General features: G+C 39.1%; 1 protein-coding gene across 9 annotated transcripts in view; it reads left to right on the top strand.

The window, feature by feature from the left end:
• Positions 1–23,078, top strand: part of SORBS2 (sorbin and SH3 domain containing 2) — a 319,740-nt gene that overhangs the window by 252,955 nt on the left and 43,707 nt on the right. For 4 of the 9 annotated variants that reach the window (XM_032618487.1, XM_032618492.1, XM_032618486.1 and 1 more), the window contains 4 exons: positions 4,569–4,635; positions 5,322–5,366; positions 7,898–8,087; positions 10,755–10,869. In XM_032618487.1, the coding sequence (XP_032474378.1) occupies positions 4,569–4,635; positions 5,322–5,366; positions 7,898–8,087; positions 10,755–10,869 (417 nt within the window). Of the gene's footprint in view, positions 1–237; positions 262–4,568; positions 4,636–5,321; positions 5,367–7,897; positions 8,088–10,754; positions 10,870–18,521; positions 18,681–21,234; positions 21,292–23,078 lie in introns of those variants that run through there. The other 5 variants (XM_032618490.1, XM_032618489.1, XM_032618491.1 and 2 more) reach the window with 4 other exon arrangements.

Genomic DNA, 23,078 nt, shown 5'->3' with positions numbered 1-23,078 from the left:
CCCTCGTCAGCTGTGCCTGCTGAGAGCTCTCCGGGGCGATAAGTGAAAGTGTTTGGGTTTTTTTTTTTTAAGTCTTTAAACTCTGCCAGAACATTGCTCGGTGTTTCAGGGCAGCCCCTTCTGGCAAAGTTCAGCAGCAGCAGAGGCTGAGCTTGGGCAGGCAGCTGCTTGCTGATCCAGTCCACTTGGAGAGGAGGTCTGTGCTGGCCTGCGTGAAGGAATACTGGGGGCGCCAGGATGAGAGCGGCAGCACCTCTGCAGGTGAAACTGGGGGGTGGTGAGAGAAGGGAGCGCCCACTGCATACACTCGGTCTGCAACACCCACGTATGTGGCTGGGCTGGTGCCAAAAGCTACTGGCCTGGAAGGCAAACCTGGGGGGCCAAAGACAAGGGTGGAGAGAGGAAAAGAACCGGCAAGAGATCAGAAAAAGAGATCAGGGACGATTGGAATCGCTCAGAAAGAACAAAAGACAAAGACTGAGGGTCTCTTGTCTCCTTGGATTTGCATTCATCATATGGGGATCCTGTGTTCAGAGAGGAGAGTTGAAACTTGATTATTCCAAGCATCTGTATTAGAATTGGAAGCCAGAAAGTAAATCTGTAGAGCAGCTGCTGGGGCTTTAGACTCATTAGATTCTGAGGATGTTGAATGTGACTAATTATAAAGTCCTAAAAATCTCTGTTGGAACCAATGATTGTCATATTTAAGTGACAGGAAGAGTTCAGGGATTGTGACTAACATTCTTAATCTTATGGTGGCTGCATGTTTCCGGTGGTGGCACTCTGTTGTTTGTTTCTCTTTTAAGATTTCTGACTCAAAATGGTTTAATTTGAATTTCTTTTCCTAATAACGTACGGATACAGTGTCAGACAGGTATAGTGTCACTGGTTTTGTTTAATTGACCCTTGACAAATTAGGAGATCCCTGATTCTGTGTAGTTATAGATTGTCTGATTTTTATCTGAGACCTCTAGGTATGTTTTTAAGTCAATATATGATAGACACAAATGGACATGCAAAGCTGGAACTGTCTTTATCCATAAGATATAATTTTCTTAAATAGCAAGACCTTGCTTTTTACGTTTTAAAAGGAAAAAACTGAGATGTTATAGATGGTTAGTGAAAAAATCAAGAAATATTAAAAATTTATATATTTTTAATCTACTGCCAAATCAAAAGCATGTTTAGATATGCATAAACAAATGCAGATACTGGACATTCAATGCAAGTTCCCCCTCTATAAAATAGAAAATAAAAATATAAGCAACTCAGAAGTTCCTTATAAGGAACCAGCATTTTTATGTACAGCTGTGCTCTTATGTAGACTGTTCAAAGTTTGCAGAGAAGGTACAGGTCTGAAGAGTCATTCACATTTCTTATCTGTCAGCCCCACAGAGCACATCCCCAAGTATAGCTGTGTTTATAAATGTGGAGTCTCGCCATGTCTGAGCCACGGCAGGCCAAGAATCTCCAAGGCTGTTTTTCTTTCTCATCCGCATAGAAAGTAATGATTATCAGACTTACATTGCTTCACAGGGGCTTTCTGCTCAGTGTACACACTAAAGGCAGTACTGTCCCAGTGTATCATCTCAGGGTCTCATTTTAGACAACCAGCATAGACCAAGGAAACAGAATTTCAAAAAGTAACATGGAAACTCTAAAAAGCCAAGAATTAACCAAATGTACCTTTGAACTATCTGAAGAAAGGGAAGCAGCTCCCAGACTGCCCTCTCCCATGCGACCTGGGACGTCTATGTTAGCCTTTTACTGCCATCCTTAAAAACAACAACAACAAAAACCACTAGGGTTCAGATCCCACGAGACTGTGTAATTAAGGTGAGTAGTTAACTGAAATGTAAGATTCTTTCCTTCTAGTTCAAATATAACATCGTTTGAGTCTTTTCCAAGCTGGAAAGGGGCAAAAATAGAATAGAATAATGTATACTGGTGTACATTCTTATTGCTTGGTAATATTAAACAGTAATGAAAGGAACCAAGATTTGAATCTAGGTTGATCTGACATTAATCTCAGCTTTCCACTGCAGCCTACTGTTTATATTATGTCAAAAGTGGGGTGGATAAGGAGCTTCTGCTTTTAAGGAACTTACAGTTTAGTACAGCAAATGTTGCCAACATTTTATTATCACGTTAAAGAAATTTTGAAACAATATATTTTGTGACTTGCTCTAGGACACTAGATTGTTTACTATAGCCATATTTTAGTAACTTAGACTAGTAAATACCAAATTTTTATTTCTCTAATTCTAAGCTGATGATCAGAATACAATTCGAGTCCAAAATATTCCCTAGTTAATTTTTAAAATAATGTCTTGAACACTATACTCACTAACAAGTTATTATGGATAATGATAATTATCACCAAAACTGTAGAAAATATGTGTCTTTTCCCTTTTTGGAAATCTCTGCACGATAAATCAATGTAGAGTTCTGATGTTTTGTAAACTACAGGAGTGTAAAATTTCAGGTTTATTCAGCCAAGTTATAGAAAACAACCAAATAGTGATTTACTAGTAGTTACTGCCCATGCAAAATCATTTTGAAGAACAAATACAGAAGTAAACTTCCTGAAATTTGAGTAGACTTGTGTTTACCTAATCTCAATGTTTGCCATAACAACCTACATGGTGGCATTTCTAAAAGGGACTTTAAATGCTTAGAGGACTTCTTTTAGAAAGGGACATAGAGTTTTAGTATTCCCATTTACCAGTTTCACATTCCTCTTTGCCAAGCAACTTGGGCATTTTCTGGCATCTCTGTGCTCACCATATAAAGCTAGCAGATGGCACAACAGAGATCCCGCCAGATATGTGCCCTCCAGCAAGTGAAGGAAAAACTCCTGTCTGTCAGGATGCATTGCCATATACAGCGATATAACTCACTTATTCAGCTTCCTTGTTGCCATTGGTTGTGTCCAGGTATGGCTGGGAAACATTTTTACACAAAGTTATATCTTATTTTTTATTGCTAAAGACTGCAAAGGAATTAAAGCTTAATGAAAAACAAATCCATCTTTTATGAAAATAAGTGTCCCTTAAAGATACATGTTCATCTACTTTGTTTAGCCCAGCAAATAACAGCCACCATTTGAGTATAAAGTCTACCAGTGATCCACTCAATATTTCCATTGTAGAAAGAGCCTAGAATGAGTGAAGAAGTGATTCCCAACAAAGTCAATTAGCCCTTGATGTTACTCTGTATTTGTGGTGATTACCAGAATCATGTATTCTTAGAGATCAAAATAAGTCTAGATATAGCACAAACCCCTCAATTTCCAGATGGAAAACGCGATGACCACATTGGAAAGAAAAAGCAGGATATAAAATCTACACCAAAGCTCAGTCTAACAAATACAAGAATATTTTTGTGGCCTTCCTAACAGAATATTTTCTATGAAGAGAACTGCCTCGAAAAATCTGTATATTTAGTCACTATATACAGAATGGTCAAGTTTCTTACCAGAATAACCCTGGAAGAGTTAAAATGAAGACACTCCAAGCAAAATCTTGAATTATGATTATAAAGGCATATGTCCACCTTCACAGGTATACGATTAGGTAGACTTCCATCCAATAACCTGGATTCATTCATTGTTTTATTCTGTAAATATCTGAGGTTTCCTACTGTTATGATTTATTGAGCATTTCTTATATTCTAGGCATTGTTCTAGGTCTTTTTGTATACACTGTCTCTTTCAATTTCCATAACAATTCTACGATGTGGATATAATTATTTCATCTTAGAGAAGAGAAAACTGAGGCCCTAAAAGGTTACCTCACTTGCTCAAATTCTTATTGCTTGGAAGTATTAAACAGTAATGAAAGGAACCAAGATTTGAATCTAGGTTGATCTGACATTAATCTCAGCTTTCCACTGCAGCCTACTGTTTATATTATGTCAAAAGCAGGGTGGATAAGGAGCTTCTGCTTTTAAGGAACTTACAGTTTAGCACAGCAAATGTTGCCAACATTTTATTATCATGTTAAAGAAATCTTGAAACAATATCTATATTTTGTGACTTGCTCTAGGACACTAGATTGTTTACTATAGTCAGTATTTTAGTAACTTAGACTAGTAAATGCCAAATTTTTAGTTCTCTAATTCTAAGCCAATGATCAGAATACAATTTGAGTCCATAATATTCCCTAGTTAATTTTTAAAATAATGTCTTGACCAGTATACTAACAAGTTATTATGGATAATGATAATTATCACCAAAAGGAGCGAAGCAAACAATTATAACACTATAACTTTTATTCAGTTAATTTTATATAAATAAGCTTGCACAAATATCAACTACCTAGGGCTGGGCACAGCTGTGACCTGGAAGAAATAAAACCATAGCGTATAACATTCCAACTCAGCCTCCACTCAAACAAAGGGTAATGTATTTACAAATGGCATGTATCCCTGGATAAATTACTGATATGTCATCATGACATAGTAAAGAGTCAGAACAGAAATCTTCTATTTAAAAAGATATAATATACAAAGAGGAACAATGTTTATTTGGAACCAGTTTTGTAACTGTTGGACATTTTCTTTTACAGACAGTTGACAGGCCAAAGGACTGGTACAAGACCATGTTTAAGCAAATCCACATGGTGCACAAGCCGGGTATGTAGTTCTGTTTTCTGATCAGGTCCTTGTGGGCTGAAGGATGTACACTCTTTTGTGTAGTTTTGGTTCACACAAACTGCCAAGACCCCAGCAAACTTCATGGCCCTTCCTTCTTTTCAACACTCCTCCTTATTCTTAGATCACCCCTCAACTCCCAGACACCTGCACTGCTGCTTCACCCCTGAGCTGCCAGGAAGCCTCTTAGAAGGTGACCCTTCATCCTTCCCTATCCACAGTATAAACTGGCCTGGCGTATTATCTGCTTAAACAGACACATTATTCCTCTGTCCACGTGCATCTGCCCCATATCAAGACAGTGACTGTAGCTGGGTCTCACTGAGTTGACAAGGGATCTTTAAAGCACTTACTAAAGGAAATTCATGATCCAGGACAGGCAGAAAGGAGGAAGAGGGACTGATATCTGTATGCTGTGAAGTGGGCAGCAGAGCAAACCTGTTAACAGCCCAGAGAAGTCAATTTGCAAAGTCCCAGCAAAAAAAAAAAAAACAAAAAACAACAGAAAAAAAAAACCCCATAATATTTGAAAATTTAAAAATGGTTTAATGAACTAGGCAAAATGTGTTGGTTTTCTAACAAATCTGTTGTTTCTCTGAAGTTCTGCTATCTTGTTAGGATGCGGTGACCAATCTGTATTACCATAATATTTATGTTTCATTTTCTAGATGATGACACAGACATGTATAATACTCCTTATACATATAATGCAGGTAGGATGGGTTTCCTTGCTTGCCATGACTACACTGTGTCCTCCCATGCTTGGAAGAACTTCCCAGTCATTTTTTTTTTTACCACTCTGAGTGTACGATTTCAGTCTCTACAATTAGGAAGATGCTTTTTTTCTTTTCTCAGCATGTATAACGAAAGATTTGATCTTTTCTCATGGAAATGAGAACTAATACTATTTTATCTCCTTCATCCCCACTGTTAGTTTATTCTGGGCTTCAGGAATGTTTAACCAAAGTGTGAAGGACAGCAGGAAAGAACATACTGTAACAGGGGGTACAAAATACGATAAAGATCTCCTTTTATCAGTAGAGAGAATGATTACAATTGCGTAAGATCTTTCAGATACACTTCACCAAAAACAAGTCAAGCAAGGTATTTTGTGACCCTGTCCATGCTTTTGCTCCAAATGCAATCATTTATTGAAGGATTTTTAAACATCCCAGTTTGCTGGACCACTTTTCTGACTCAGAGTTGCCAGCGGTCATAATGGAACGACTTCAATTCCGGGCATTTCCACTTGAACTTGAGTGAGTTGGTATCTTGTGAAATGGTTGCAGGCTGGAGTGAGGGACCCCTGAAAAATGTTTCCATCATCGCTTTCTCCTAAATGTCATATCAGGGGACCCCACACAGGGCCGCCTGTCACTTCCCGGCCCCAGGCTCAGGACGACTGCACAGTGCCTGTTATTGCCTTCTGTAGAGCAGTCTCCGAGGCCCACGGCCCATTCAGCAGCTGCAGCCTCCCATCAAGGTCCCCTTGCCAGCCACACCCCCAAAAGGGATGAGATTGTCCCCTCCACGACGCCTGAAGGCCAGCACTCAGGCCTTTTCACTGTTGAGGATTCTGCTACTATTGTCTGACGACAAGTAGAAGGAAAAAAACAAGCAGAACGGGCTCAGCAAGCTGCAAGAATCTGGTTTTCAGTCCTCGCTCTTCCAGACGGCAGCAGGTGGCCTGCTAAGATTCCCTCAACTTTTATTCCCGGTCTCAGGTTCTCCTAACTCCTCTCCTGTGTTTCGCTTGTTAAAATGCAAAATTCAACTGAGAAAATTTTAAAGATCTTCTTGGCTTTATTAAACGATTCATGAATCAGGCAGCATCCAATCTAGCAGACAGAAAGGAGCTCCAAGGAGCTGAACAAAACGAAAGGCTTTCAATAGGCAGAAGGGAGCAGGAACAGGAAAGTTAGACTAAGAAAAACAGCGGGTGGGTTACTGCAAGGTCACCTTCCGCGAGGGGAGGGCAGGGGGCTGTCAGGCAGAGTATCTAGCTCCTGCTGGCCAGGCCATTCCTGATGGACGGCTTTAAGATTCCATTTCTGGCAGAGTCAGAACTGTAACTAAGTTAAGTCTCGGTTTGGTGCTGTGGGGCTTAGCACGAGCAACTCCATTTTGGGTCTGCTGTTTCGTTCTGAACAAGCGCTCAAGTTGAAGTCTGACTGTAGCACTGAGGCAAAACAGAAGTGCAGACACTGTCTCATTTGTCATAGCCAATTTGCATGGACCTTCAGGAGGAGCAGATGAATGAAAATAGACTTAGCTCAAAAGATTGAGGTGGCAGGAAATTCAGAATTTTTATAATTATTTTTCATATTGAAGTTTGCATCCATTAGAATTAGTCAATTGAACGGTAGTTACGTATAAACTTGCAGAGCTCTTTAGAGTTTTACCATTTAATCGGCAGACAAAGCAACTCTGATTAGTCTCTTCCCCTCCTACTAACCTTACATCGCACTGTTCTATGCCTTGCACTTTCTGCTGCCTTTTTTCCTCTGCCATCTCCACTGCCCTCTTCCCCGGCCCACCCAGACCAATCCTTCAGGGCTCACTCTAGTGTCATCAGTTCTGTGATATATTCTCTGACCAATCACCATCTTCTAAAATCTTTAATGCCTAAAATATGTTTTCCTCATGCGGCCTTTATCATACGCTACCAATTATTTTCAATCATAATTCTAATCACGTCTCTTTTCCCCAGATGTGCTATAAGCTTATTGAGAGTTGATGTTTCCTTATGCCTTGCACCGCATGTATTTAACTTGCTCAATATTTTGTTTGATTGCAATTAACACGTCAATTATCATATGCAAATCACAGCTTTTAAAGTAATAGAAGATATTTGGAAACAGTTCTATTAAGTATTTTTAATCTTCTTCTAAAATCTTAACTACGATATTAGTTTACACTATCCACGAGAAAATTTGCTAAGTATCTGTAAGTTTGTTTCTAGTACCAGTTGGAATTATTACTAATTCCATAATAATTGATGAGGATTCACTGTAACCAATGCTCGTGCATGCAATCCATTAATGAGTTAATAATGATTAATAAATTAATAATATTAATAAATCAAGAGCATACCATCCAATGCATGCATTGTGAATATGTTTACTGATAATAATCTTGGTAAAATCATGGGATATTTTTGTGGGGTATAAATAATGTAATGCACTTTCAAAATGTTATTTGTTTCTGTTCTGTTCTTGTTTTGCTGTGTTGTGTTTCGTGATAGGCCTGTACAACTCACCCTACAGTGCTCAGTCACATCCTGCTGCCAAGACCCAGACCTACAGACCCCTCTCCAAAAGCCACTCCGACAACGGCACTGATGCCTTTAAGGATGCTTCCTCTCCTGTCCCTCCCCCACACATTCCTCCTCCAGTCCCACCACTTCGACCAAGAGATCGGTCTTCAACAGAAAAGTAAGGCATTTTCCCCTGAAGTGTCCTGTATTTAGCTTAGGATAAAAATAAGCCCACAGGGCATTCAGCAGAAGAATCACTGCTTACCTTTCTGAGATAGTATATGTATAGTCTTATAAAGGTGCCATGTTCACCTCTTCTATCAAGAGTGTAGCGAACACTTTCACAACATTGGTTCATAATATCATGGTCACCTGAGTTAGACTTGAAGTAACTGAGCGTCATCTCCACTCTTTGATCAATAAATGCATATGGGGCTTCCCTGGTGGCGCAGTGGTTGAGAGTCCGCCTGCCGATGCAGGGGACACATGTTCAAGCCCCGGTCCGGGAAGATCCTACGTGCCGCGGAGCGGCTGGGCCCGTGAGCCATGGCCGCTGAGCCTGCACGTCCGGAGCCTGTGCTCCGCGGCGGGAGAGGCCATAACAGTGAGAGGCCCGTGTACCGCAAAAATAAATAAATAAATAAATAAAATAAAATAAATGCATATGAGACAAATAAATAGAAATAACTGACGCTCCCTTTGGCATAGCAGGTCAGAGACTATGCAGTTAATTTTCAGTTTCCTCAGATTTGAAATGTTAGGACTATTAATGATTTAAAATTTCCCCTCTGACCACAAAAGTATCTTTTTAAAAACAGAAAAGGTTATTCATAAATCATAAGTAAGGCATTAGTTAATGTGTCTACCTGTGACTCACTTCCACACACTAATTTTAATTTCCCCACTGAAATATTTTTATAGAAACTATTCAAACAAAAATAAAAATTTATAAACACACTTCTATTGGGCCGTTTTTATTAGGATAATGACTAATAGTACCACTTATAGGTAACCTTCATTGAGACCTCACTGTGAGCCACGAACCTAAGCACTTTTCCTGTATGATATTACTTAATTCTGAGAACAACCCAATGAGATATGTTCTATTTTAAACCCATTTTAGAGAGAGAGAGAAAAAATAAGCTGTGGTTTTAGAAATTAAAGTAAGTTGCTCAGCTCATGCAGCTACTATGTCCAAGCCAGGATTCACACTCAGCTCTAACTAAAGCCATAGCTCATGCTATACCAGCGATAATAAATAAGAATATAAGAATTATTCAGTATTAATATGGTTATTAAGCATCCACCTGTCATACCCATCCCAGAAATATTATATTCAACGCCCTGTTATACCATTAAAAGTAACTGCTCATATAAGGTGTAAGATACCACAAAGATAGACACAGATTATGTGTGAAGAGTTCTCATGTTAACGCCCATCTCCTCATGATGATTATGTGTCTATAGGTGTTATGTCTTAAATTTGAAATAATTGTCTAGACACAAAATACTATCTCTGCCATAAAAAAGAACCAAAATGAACTCAGATTTAAATGTATTTTGTCCTATATGTCTAGTAAAAATAAATCTTTCATTGAGAAACACGATAATCCCTTAAAATTTTCTAGAATGTTTTCATATACATTGCCTTATGTGATGCTCAAAGTACATCTGCTGAATATCGCTCATCAATTTACTAGAAAGCCAGGACCTGCCTGCTCCTAATTCTCCTGTCTTGTAGAAACTTCTATTTCCAACATGCATGGAGTCAGAATTTCATCCCACTCTATGGGTCAGAACTGCCCCCACCATGGGACTTTCCTGGTGGTCCAGTGGCTAAGACTCTGAGCTCCCAATGCAGGGGGCCCAGGTTCAATCCCTGGTCGGGGAACTAGATCCGACATGCGCAGCTAAGAAGTTCACATGCCACAACTAAAGATCCCACATGCTGCAACAAAGATCCCTCACAGGTAACAAAGATCCCGCATGCCACAACTAAGACCCGACGCAGCCAAATAAAATATATTTTTTTTAAAAAAGGAAAAAAACAAAAGAATTGTCTCCATCTACAGTCAGAAAATCCTTCTTCCTCAAATGTGATCCTCTCAAAGGAAGCCTTCTTCAGCCTCAGCTACCTAGAAAAGCTTTACTTTTGAAGTCCCTCTTTGCCTGCCTCTTGAAGGATATTAGTTCAGGAAAAAGAGCTGATTCCAGGGTCTCCTATGCGATGGAATAGATGCCAGCCTCTGGGTTTTCAAGGGTAAAGCCATGGAGGGTCTCCACTGCCATACAACTTGCTCTTATGGATGGCAACCGAAGTGATACTTTTGCACTTTTCATAGACAAACTATGATGCCACTTGCAAGATAAACAAGATCAAACATGACGTGTACATTACTCCTTGTCACTTCGGATCAAGGACGCCAGGTCACAGAGTGATAGGATAAACTCACATAACTTAATGGAGCATAACCACTACTTCCTCTAAACACAAAAATACACAGCTGCCATTTGTGATCCCCAGAGTTCACCAGCAGCTAACTGGCTGCATTTCTATCAATACAAACCCCTCGTGTGAGTTATTGAGCCAGCAGGAGAATAGTCCTTGTATGAAAAGAAGTAGAGGAAAATATAATAGGAAATCAAAGAAACGGCTTTCTTTAAATCATTTATGAAAAACAGAACACAAATGTGCTATTTTTTTGCATATTAACATTTTATCCTGAGACGCTTTAAAAAAAAGTCTATACTAAAATCAGCTTTGAAAACAGATAATCAGTGGTTTTATACAACAGTTTTAAGCACAGAGAATTACTTTCATATGTAATTTGTTGTTGATTTCTAGGCATGACTGGGACCCTCCAGACAGAAAAGTGGACACAAGGAAATTTCGTTCTGAGCCAAGGAGTATTTTTGAATATGAACCTGGGAAGTCATCCATTCTGCAGCATGAAAGACCAGTAAGCACTTGTCATTAAACAGAATGCCAGTTCTCTAGGTTTCCTGGGTTCCCAAATAAACCTGAATTTCATACCGTTTAGCAATTTTTGAATCACAAAGGTAATTTATTTATTTGGCATTATTTAGAAATCATGTTTATTCTGTATCATGATTTGTGTATCTTATCTCAGAATTAAAAATACAGTCTCTAATATATTGTCCCTACTCATCAAATATAGGACTCATTCTCATGTAACTATAAATATGCCTAATCATGATCCTGAGTTTAATTTTTTAAAAAAGGAAAAGAACAACTCTCAAATGCAACACTGAATTGCCAGTCTACATTGCTAATGAGAACAATCATTCATTCTCTCTGATACAAATGGACCAGGCAGTTCCATCCCTTGGTTTCCATTTTGGTTTCTTAATATTTCTTTGGCTTAAAGGGAAATTTTCCAAATGTCCTTTGTTATAACAAGTTGTTTTAATTGATTCTTATTAAATCTCCCTCAGGTTACCAAGCCTCAAGTTTCCTGACTGATTGTCAATCTAATGGATCAAGACTATATTTAACTTTGCAGTGTTTCTCCCAATTATATATTTTAATTACATGCAAAGGAAAAGACATAGAAAGTTGAAAATAACCACTTGCCTCCTCAAAGTACAATTGAACAAATAGGCTGTTCCTTGGCCCTCTTTTGCTTTGATTCCCCCAGTCCTTGCTTTCCCTCCTAGATCAATGCCTTCAGGATCTCTTTGAAATTCTATAATTCCTCTGCATCCCCTCTATCAAAACCTGGCTGCAATTCGCTCTTGTCTTTGTCTTAAAAGAATTTTAGGTGTCAGTGAACAGGAAAAAGAGAGTTTTCTTTGTCAGTGCCTTTAAGAGTATCCAAGAAACCACATTATTGTATATAACATAAGGCCAGCCCTGAAATTTGATTAGAAACCGTTGCTCACCACACCCAATATAAGTGTCCTTCATTTAGTTTTTGAAACACTGTATTTATAATTAGGTTCTTGAGAAACATGTTCAAAAACCTTATAATCATACAGGATATTTTTCTAAGCCTTCTTTGCCTTTCTTCAGATAACTCATATCTTTTAGAGTAACAGGACTTTACCAGAAAAACTGAAAGAAAAAAAAGGAACACCACCGAACTGCAGGTTCCATTGCAAACATATAACCCATTCACTAAGTTATATGACTGAATATCATGATCTTTGAAATTTCTAAGATGAGAAGTGGCTGAACCATGATATCACCATTGCATAAAGTTTAAAATAACAAAATAATCATGCAAGATAATGAGTCAGATTTAAATGTAAATAACGAAACATTAATGATCATTCTAACAATGTCTGAGACTCTTAGGATGCTGGGGGATGTCACTGTCCTGGAATGCTTTTGTATCTGTGATGTCAGGAAACAGGATTGATTCTGGAAGCAGTCCTGTCAGGGTATTTCTAGTATTTACTCATGCAGCAAAACCTGTGAAGCCCCACCTATGTGCCAGGCATCGTCCTACGTGTGAGGGACACGGCAGTGAGCAAAACATAGTCTTTACCTCAAGGAACTTGGAGTCTATCATTTAATCAATATGCAGAGTAGCGCCACATTTGTGAGAAGTAGACCATCTCCTGTATGGTTAAAACGGAGACACACCAAATGAATTCGCCCCATCAAGAGCTTACTCACAGGCCCGTCATTGCGACTGAAATTTCCACTTTACTCATGTCTTTGGGTTAAAGCTTTGAAGGCTCCCGGTTTAAAAATAGCAATAATAATAACAGCAGCAATAGCAGTAGTTGTAGCTCCTTATTGAGCACTTACTTATGTGTCAGGCCTTATAATTAGTAATTTATGCCTTATATCATATAATGATCCCAACAACCCTATGAAGTAGATGTATGGAATTCCCGTTTTACAGATAGAGAGGCTGAGCACATATTAAGTAACCTTGCTCAGGTTCCCGTGGCTGGTGAGTGCTGGACCTGGAAGTTGAGCCCAGGCAGACTCATGCCTGGTGCACTTAATCACCACCATACTGCTGCACATCCAGGATTAGCTAAATTGAAAACACATTTAGCTGGTAGTCGTTATCACCTTAGAGTATTTGATTATTTAATTATTTTGCAGTATAAGTTAGTTTATTTGTTCATTTATAATAAATTAGTGTACTGGATTTATTTTACCAGCAACCTGGGCCCTGAATAGTTAGGACTGAAGACCAGTATACTTAACTAGCTCTAAGAAGAATGGAAAGATCTGGAATGTGGGTATGGCTGAAGATTTGGGTACAGATGGGTCTCTGCTGCCACAGGAAAGGAGCAGTGGAGGGAACCCAGAAACTTGGAAGGAAATGAAAATGGATATCTTATGAAGAAATGGAAAGAACCAAAATGTTTATCCCTCCTAAACAATTTTGCTGAGGGCCAGCCTTACGCAAAATGATTTGAGCTAATCATCTTTATCATTTTGGCCAGGTTTTTATTATAGGACCCGACTATTATCTTTTTCTTTTCATCAACCCTGAATCCATTCCAGCTGCCTCTCTAAATCAGAAAAACAAAAACAAAGGGCTCAGGGCATGGTGCTGTTGCAGAGAGTGGCTGTATCTTGGTAGAGTTCACGTAAGATTTGAGAGTGTCTTGGACACACACAAGAGAGAGGATAGAGAGCAGGTTTGCTAAATGAGAGTGATGGAACAGCACACGGACAACATGTAAGGACTGCAAGATTTAGGCACCTTCATGTCTTTTTCCTCCAAAACAGTTTGTGAGAATTCCTTTGCTCTTTTCATCTTTAACGTCTGTAAATTATACACCGCCGCTGGGTTGACTGGTGCACTGGCTCTGTTGCTCTTTTGAATTCCGAGATGATGCCACCGTCTGCCCAGTTTTCCCAAGTGTCATCTTGGATTCCCCTCTCCCCAGCCATCTCGAAGTCCTGCCTCCCAGGAGACATGCCACGGCCACTCCTCTCTTCTGTCCACAACTGTCCATTGCCTATATTAGAATGACAGCCACTAACTCTTTTCTCTAATTCTCCAATCTAGTCTCCACACCACAGCCAGGGCAATCTTAGAAAACCTCCTGCTCAAAACTTTCTCCCAGCTCTCAAGTGTCCTTAGAGCAAAATCCAAGTTCCTTAATGTAATATACAAAAAACCTTGTGGTTCGGCCCCCATTTTGACCTCTCTGGCCTCAAGTATCTTCCTGCCCTTCCTGCTTCACTCACCATGTTCCAGCTCTACAGAGAGCTCTCAATCTTCCCCCCGTGGACCTTTGCACAGGCTGTCTCTCTGCCAGGAATACTCTCTCCACCACCTCTTTCTTCCTGTGGAAAATCCCATCTCCCCCTTGGCCTGTCTCACTTCCCCCAGGGCACCATCCTGACTACTGGACACTACTGGGGCCAAGCTTCCCCTGCTGTGAGCCCCCCTACAGCACACTGCATTACCCCTCACCACCCTGAATTGTAATGGCCTGTTTACTTGTCTGTGTCCCTCACTAGACTTTAAGCTCCTTGAAGGCAGGGACCCCGACTGGTGCACCAGTCAAATCCCCAGCACCTAGCGCAATGCCTGGCACATGGTAGGTGTTCAGTGAATATACACTGAATTAATAGTAAGGGAATGAGTATAGGTTTTACCCTTGCAGTTAGTGGGTAAAGTTGGTGGGGCCTAATCCTTGTTCTGTTGCTTATCTATGAAGTCTGTACATTTCTAGTGACAAAAGGCACTATGGGTCTCCATCAAATCACACACGGGGGATTCCACACACTGCTATTAGTAACTGTGGTTCCCGAATTCCATGATTCCCTAGCATACAAAGGCGGTAGAGGAAGAGAAGTTCTCCTCCGACCCTGGCCAAAAGAATTCTCCTCTTCCTTAGAAATCAATGGACTATGCATTTATATTCTTTAACAGGAAAGTAAAAAATGAATAAATTTTTTTTTTTTTTTTTTTTTTGCGGTATGCGAGCCTCTCACTGTCGTGGCCTCTCCCATTGCGGAGCACAGGCTCCAGACGCGCAGGCTCAGCGGCCATGGCTCACGGGCCCAGCCGCTCCGCGGCATGTGGGATCTTCCCGGACTGGGGCACGAACCCGTGTCCCCTGCATCGTTAGGCGGACTCTCAACCACTGCACCACCAGGGAAGCCCCTGAATACAATTTTCGAAGTGCCTAGATGCTCATTTGACTATAAATTTAGAAATGATGACTAAATGGGCCAAATGTTTGATCTAGAAAAATACTTTGCCATCACCAGGAATTTATCTTAAACTGATTTGAACCGCAATTTATTCCATTAATAAAAATTCTACAACCCATCTGGGTTGGATATGTTTATAGGTGAACCACATTAAAATAAAATAATATAAATTCAATTAAGTACTTATTTAGGACACCTTTATGCTTGAAAATAGAAAATAATGGGGAGATGTTATCTTCTTCTACAATAATTAAACCTGCACATAATGGTAAAAGTGAAAGAAAAAGCACTGAAAACACAGGGCAGAGTTGAAATGCAATTTAAGCCCTCAGTAAACTTAAGCTTCTTTAGCAGTGAAGACTGTCACTTAAAGCTTAAGCTATAAAAATTCTGAGACTTTCATCTGTTGGTTTGAACCATAAAAAATTAACCCAACTAACAATGTGTAGAGCATTTACTGTGGTATCTCAATAGATATAAAACATAGCAGCCAATGTCATTAAAGCTTAAAAATCTAATGAGCATAAGTTATAAAGGACCAAATGATGTTGGCAATTTTTCTGTTCGGAACAGCACATAGAAATCCCATGCCCACAATAAGAATTCTGAGAACAGTAGAATTTTTATAACCTGAAAAGCAACAAAATGCTTTTAAACTGTAGAAAACGAAACTTCAAAAACAGGTTACCTTTAAATAAGAATTGTGTGTGATTTATAATTTTAGGTTTTCTTACTTCCCCTTGAGCTCATGACCCCCATGTTCATTGTTAAGCCCAGGTGTGCTGAGTTTTTCAAAATGAAAAGAGATCAAAAGAGGGCAGAGAGAGGGACAGCAGTATCTCTGCTCTTTTGTTGTCTTTTATGAGCATGATCATGCTTCCTAAATGAGTTTCTGGATGTTAACATTCATGTTGAACGACTAAAACACTTTCAAGTCACTCAGGGAAAGTGCTGATTTAGTGAGATCATTAGTATGTATGTCTGTCTGTTGGCTGACCATCTGAATGTGTATCACTGACTTTTGTGAGGCCTCTGGGTACCTTAGAGTGACTCAAGATTGCTACATAATACATTTAATTGTTTCCTGACTAAAGGGATTCCAAAGGTCAACTACAGCATATAGAAAATTCTAGTTCTGCCACTTAACCATTTCTTTACCATCGAGGCTCTGCTCAAGCATGTGCCTTTCATCAAGTTCCAAAGTTATGGAGAATTACCAATTATCCTTGCGGGGGTTTTCTCTTCTAACTTCTATTGGCATGAATTCTAGACAGTTGCCCACTGAGACGATAAATTGAAGTTTTAATCTACAAAATCGTAATTCATGGGAAGTTGCCATTCCAAGGTAGGGTGCAGGATGGTAGATATTCTGCTCCCTTTTCCATAGTCTATCATAGAAATAGATTTCTATAAATCAGGATTTAGTATATTTGTTTGTTGTATCTATTTTTTAAGGTGGACATCGAAGTGAAGTTGTAACCAAATATACTTACTTGTTTGGCCCTCTACATTTGCTGCCCTCTACTGTTCAAAATGTTTTTTAAACAAATGTCTCCTCTAAGAGAAGTTTCTATCTCCCCTTAGCAAAATAAAGTACTGTACATGAAAACAGAGATTATAAAATCAAGAATTAATAATATTATTAAGGATATAACATTAGAAACAGTGAGATTTGAAAAAGCCAAAGATTAGTTTTCCTGTGGAAGCAGTCCTGGGTCTCTACAGACAGAACAAAATTACTGGAAAATTCTCTCTAGTGTCAACTACCTTAAATATCAGCTCCAGCCAAACTATTCCACAAAATGCCTACATACTGCAGCTATAATCTAAATGATGATTGGAGAAAAACAGTATTTCAGTACTATCAGAATCTCAATTACTACTTTTGCACTATTGAACCAGAGATAAATTGAAACAAATTTTTTAATTAAACAGAAAATGGTAAATTAATTACCAGAATATTTTCTATCAATTTCACTGTTACTTCTGAAATGTAAAACCAAATATAATGTTGACTAAGTAAGAGAATATATCTCAAAATTTCTGCAACATTTCTCATAGTAATTATACGATGTTCCCCATAACATTATAAAATATAATAATATTTTAAAAGAAAGAACAGAACAATCTCAATACTGTGCTTGTCCAGACACAGGCTTTGTGACACCACCACAACTATTATCATAGTCGGTTTTTAATCCCCTAGTGCTTCACGGTAAACATGTCACAGGGTTGTTACATGGCCTTTATCATTATGGTCACCACATATTCTGGATACCATAGGCCCTTTCGCTCTTGTGTTATCATGTCTCAAACTTTTCTATCACTGCCTGTAACTACTATTATAATCTCATAAAATATTGAAATAAAAAGCACATCTCTAAAAAGACTTTGGATATAATTGATTATTAAATACAGACTGTGTGTTATTAACAAAATTATTGGGAATGCAACAGGCCAACAAAACACTCGGACAAGCTAATGTCAAATAATGGCTTTTGTTTGAATATGGCATATCTCAAAGCACCCAAGATCACAAGGTTGTAGAGCATTTCTTCTGGAGCTGAGATGTAGTTACTCCATGGAGGTCCTTGAGTTCTTTAGGAACTGGAAGGGAATGATACGGATCTGCTCTGAGGCCATGAGTACATCATATAACTCCTGGAATATGTCCTCTCCTGGCCCAGGTGAATGGCTTTTAGAGAACTGGAGTTTTTTAATTTTTCCCCTGACTTAAAATATTACTGTCCAGTTGTTCCACGCTTAATTAGTGTCATGTAATAAATTCTCAAAGAAGTCATAACCCATATGTAGTACTTTAAGCATCCCTTTTTAATGTAAAATCAATGGCCTGAATGAATCTGGTCAGGCATGTATTATTTAAAAGATTAAGGGTATCACTGGGTAAAATAAATGCTCTGTCTTTTTTTCTATTATTAAAGCATATATATAATATGTATATATTTTCTCAACCTGCTTATATTAACAGTCCTAGGCTTTGTATCTTAAATATGACATTCAGAAACCAGTGGAGGGGTGTAAGTTAATTACCAAAAAAAAAAAAATTTTTTTCTCTAAAGTGTTAACCAAACCAGGGTGGGATTTTCTGCCTCTCTCTTCCCCAACCTTGACCGACCACAGTAATATGAAAAGCTTAACTCCACCCAGGTCCATTTCTCTAGCTCAAGGTGGACCGGTAGAAGGTGATACTCGGGGTATCTCATAAAACGTGGCCTTTCTTCACTTTGTGAAGGTTTCTTGTCTTCACACCTTTTCAGTGATCTGGACCATTCCTAAATTATCTGAGACCCCGGGGACATTTCACCTTTCCTGAACGTTTCCTCCTGTCTTACCTAAGGCAGGACACAAAGTGCCGCTAGCTGGTGACCTCTTGGTTCCATCGAGAACCTCCATCTAATGAAGCAGTTTTTCCTTCACCCCTTTTTCTTACAGCCCCCTCTCCCAACCACTCCGACACCTGTTCCAAGGGACCCTGGCCGGAAGCCTATTTCTCTGTCACCATATGGAGAAGTAACTGGTAGCCCCTCCCCTCCGCCCAGGACCAGCATTCCCACACCAAGCGCGTGCACCCCGGCTCTCTCTCCCATCTGGGTGAGCTCCTTCCTTCTTTAACTTATCTCATGCCGTCGGGAAGTTCAGACGCAGCCCTTGCTCCCCAGAGGCTAAGAAGATAATCAGAGGCTGGCTACTCACCATCACCCCCACCTTGCTGCCCTTTTGTTTCTCACCGAGACCCCGGGTTCTTCATGCCAAACAACCCGCTAACAGTCTCCCAGCACTTCTCACTCCTCCCCCACCTTGTATCTCTTCCCACGTGACCCCTTGCCTTCCCCAGGCTCTCCAAGTGCCTGCACCTGAGCGAACTGTCTGCTGACTCCAGGCTTACACGCTGGGACCAATGAGGGCAGGGGCAATGGAGTGACTCGCCCAGAAGAGCTACTTGGTGACTGAGTTGAGCCTGTTTTAATATCCTGCTGTGCTATCAATGCTCAATCTCACTGTCACAGAGAGTTTGTCATAGTTTATGCATCAAGCTAAGGAGAAAACTAGAAATGATGGCGGAGAAAATAACTAGGGGCCTAAGTGATGCCATCAAAGCTCACCTTCATATCCTAATTTTGCCCATTTTACTTTACTTCCTTTGTTCTCTCTGGCTGAGATTTGTTGGGTGAGAGTTGATGCATGTTTGTGTGCGAATGTGTGTTTTTCATGCCTCACAGCGTTGCCCTCACTTAGCTCAGTGTGACTTTTCCTTCCCTTTTCCTTCACATCTGCTCCAGACTGATCGCATAAATCCAGATGACATAGATTTAGAAAATGAGCCCTGGTATAAATTCTTTTCAGAACTGGAGTTTGGACGCCCGGTAAGTGAGGCTAGACTGTTAATATAAAACGATTAGGAGAATGTTGTTTGATTTATAAAACATATCGTTATCAGAAGAGATAGGTGTCATTTAGAGAACGAGAGCTGAATACTATGTACACCAAAAACACTCTGAGAAAAGTATATTCTACACACACAAATTTGGTACAGTTTATCCCGCATTCACTTCTCTACCAAACATTTAAACATGTCAGACACTTCCTATATAGTTTTTCTTTCCCACCAAATCATGCATTAGATTATTTTATATCTGATTGATTACAGATTCAAAATGTTGAGATAGTATCGGTCCTAGAATAGTCAGACAATTATTACAGATTTATAGAAGATTTGTATTTGTTTACAGTCCATTTGGATCTAGCTCAATCAGAAAAGCACTGTGAAATTTACAATAATAAAACTTACTGTTATGATAGCTCCTATTTGCTGAGGAATCACCAAGCACCTGGAGAGGGCTGGGTTCCATACTAATGATCTGAGTCCTCACAGTGTCCCTCCAGTAAGAAGCTGGAGGTCAGAGGGGTTAAGTAATTTGCCCAAGAGAGTTAAGTGGCAGTGTCAGAAGTTAAACTCAGACCTATCAGAAAAAGAAAAACTTCTGGCAAATCCCCACTATAATATACTGCCAGGATATCCCCACTATAAAATGTCTCATTTGCCCTTAGGGATATAAGGAAAAGGAAAAACGAGGAAACCCTGTGGACCCTGATTTCTCCTCCTGCTACTGAAAACCACCACAACTCCTCTAGTCCCCAGACCTCCACCAAAGGTGGACCTTACGAGAACTGCTTAATCTGTTTGGGATAAAGCATCAACCCAAGCTTCAAACAGCAATTTCCTTTATTAACTCGAGTTTTACTGGGGAACTGCAGCTGCCGACAGCAGTGCATTTGATGTCTGTCAGTTACATAGTTTTTATACTCTCACTGGTGTTTCTGAATTTTAAACACTTAAAGAACATACCGAATACACCGCACAGAAGTTTGATTAAAGATCAGAGAGTACAATCTTTCTTTTATCATGTCATAGACTGACTTATACAGTCATATACTGACCATAGATTATATACTAGGTGGTTATAGTAGTTAGTCCCTTTTGTCCCCTAAAATGCAAAGGAGACTTGGTTAGATTCATTGTATCTTATTGAACTGGATCAAAAGTGACTGTAAATGAGTATAAACAAAATAATATTTTTAGAATTTCTATAACTAATAGGAAGAATATTTTTCCTAATTTGAATCCAAGTATTTACATAAATGCATTTTGCTTTAGAGAAAAAAAATTCCCTAGCTTTAATTTATATGTGTTGTTATTGTTGATTAGACAGTTTACAGGGATAGGACCAATTTCTGTTTTGAGCCTAAATTATCAGCGTTTTTCTACAATCATTTTCAGGCCACACATGGAAACTCACCAGCATGCTATCCACCTGCTCCTTTGGTGTTTTTTTAATGTACCTTGCATTCCTCTGTGGCTAGAGACTAGGAGTGCTAATTTTGATTTGATGAAATGAGTTTATAAATATACTAATCAAATCACTAGTAATTTTGCCCAGTGCTTGAGAATATTTACGAACATTGCACTCTTCCTCCTGGGCTACACCCATTTTGCTCCATTCATGTCACTCTATATGTGTATCTGATACTGTCAGCGCTCAATTTCTAACTGTTGTCACCTTTTCCACATGTTCATTCCTTGCTGCCATTGATTCTCCTCCATTCCATCTCTACACTTCTGCTTATGTGGTGCATCTACACCCAGCCTCCTAAAAAGGCTCTGGACTATGTTCAAGATCATTCTTCTGGTGTTTCCAATGAGGTAAAAACAAATTATTCTCTTTTTCAGATTTCTCTCTTAGGACCTGTTACTGTGATTCTGAACATCCGTGTTTTACAATTCGCTAAAGTGTCTAAGCTGTTTTTTGAAAATCTGTCTTTGCATCACTAGATTGTATCCAGTATCATTGCCTGGACATTAATTATACCAAAATTGTTGGCTCTTTGTGAAACATAGGTGAAGAATCATTCCGATCATTGCTTGCAGGTGAACTATTCAATGCATCCTGGTATCCAGGAGTGTGATAATCAAAAAGCAAAAGTAGTAGTGTTAGTGCATATATTTGATTAGACTGAGTAAAATACTGCTAGAACTCTCTTCTGAGCCATTTTATCATCATGCTTTGAGGTGTAGAATGACGGTTCATATTCTTAGATAATCAGATTTTTATGTCTCACATATTCCTAAACTTTAATTCTTTCATTTTCCTAAATACAATTTGTGGACTTTAACATCAGATAAAATCAAGAATAGGGCTGACAAATAACTGGCACACATGTCACAACTTCCCAGTCAGATACCCTTGGCAGACAATATTAATCCTTCTCAATGCTATAATCCAGGCAGCCACTCTAATACATTATCACTGGCAAATGAGATGAAATGCATTTTCCATCTCTGTATAGGAATGCTCATGACAATCTGATAGGTAAGAAAAAAAAAATTTATGCCTGGCAATGTAAAGTGTTATTTGAATTAGTCAAAGAGAGTATGAAAAATAAATATTTTCATTGAAAAGTCTTAACTCAGTTAAATACATGCAACTAGAAAACAAAACTAGTAGAATACCTATGCTGCAGGATATACTACTGACACACGATAGTGACAACTGGAATTGCAGGCACAGTCTCAGGAGGAAATACCCAACCTTCTAGACCAATTTGCAATTCCAAATTATTTCCCCTGAGGTATGCATCACAGTGTATGTTAAAACAGAGAAGTGTTGAAATATTTATATATTAAATAAAAAGTAAAATAGAGTAACCAGAAACATTCTGGGTTATTGAATTCAATCATTTCTAAAGGCTTATTAGCTATAGATAGGTGTATAATCTGAAGAAAATCAAATACAACAAGCGGTTCTATTCTGTGTGTCATGTTACCTCTAGATCTGAAGAAAGGGTATCATTTCAACGCATGAACAGCCAAAGAATTTACTTTGGAATTCAATTTGGTCAGATATTTCTCTCAGACATCTTGGTCAGATATTTCCAAGATATTTTTTTTTTTTTTTTTTTTTTGCAGTATGCGGGCCTCTCACTGCTGTGGCCTCTCCCATTGCGGAGCACAGGCCCCGGACGCACAGGCTCAGCGGCCATGGCTCACCGGCCCAGCCCCTCCGCGGCATGTGGGATCTTCCCAGACCGGGGCACGAACCCGTGTCCCCTGCATCGGCAGGCAGACTCTCAACCACCGCGCCACCAGGGAAGCCCTTTCCAAGATATTTTTAAGACAGTTAGTTCATTGAGAACTGAAATGGAGTTAGAGATCGCCATGTCTAACTCCCTCATTTTTCAGTCAAGAAAAGTAGAGTCCAACTATTTTAAGAAATATGTCCAAAATCAGATGATAATATGGTGGCAAATTAAAAATAAAAAACAGATCGCTTAACCTTCACTTCAGTGCTTTTCCTTTATACCATACTTCTTAGCAATTCCAAAAGATATATTTAGAGCTCAAATCTTTTAGAAACAAATTATTTACTTAATACTATTTCTTATTAACCATTCATTTCTGTGAAATACTTTTCTATAATTAACATTACACAA

The sequence above is a fragment of the Phocoena sinus genome, chromosome 21 (genome assembly GCF_008692025.1).
Source record: "Phocoena sinus isolate mPhoSin1 chromosome 21, mPhoSin1.pri, whole genome shotgun sequence".
Taxonomy (NCBI): Eukaryota; Metazoa; Chordata; class Mammalia; order Artiodactyla; family Phocoenidae; genus Phocoena; species Phocoena sinus.
The sequence above is the reverse complement of the archived record's forward strand: the minus strand, read 5'-3'. Positions and strand labels throughout refer to the sequence as shown.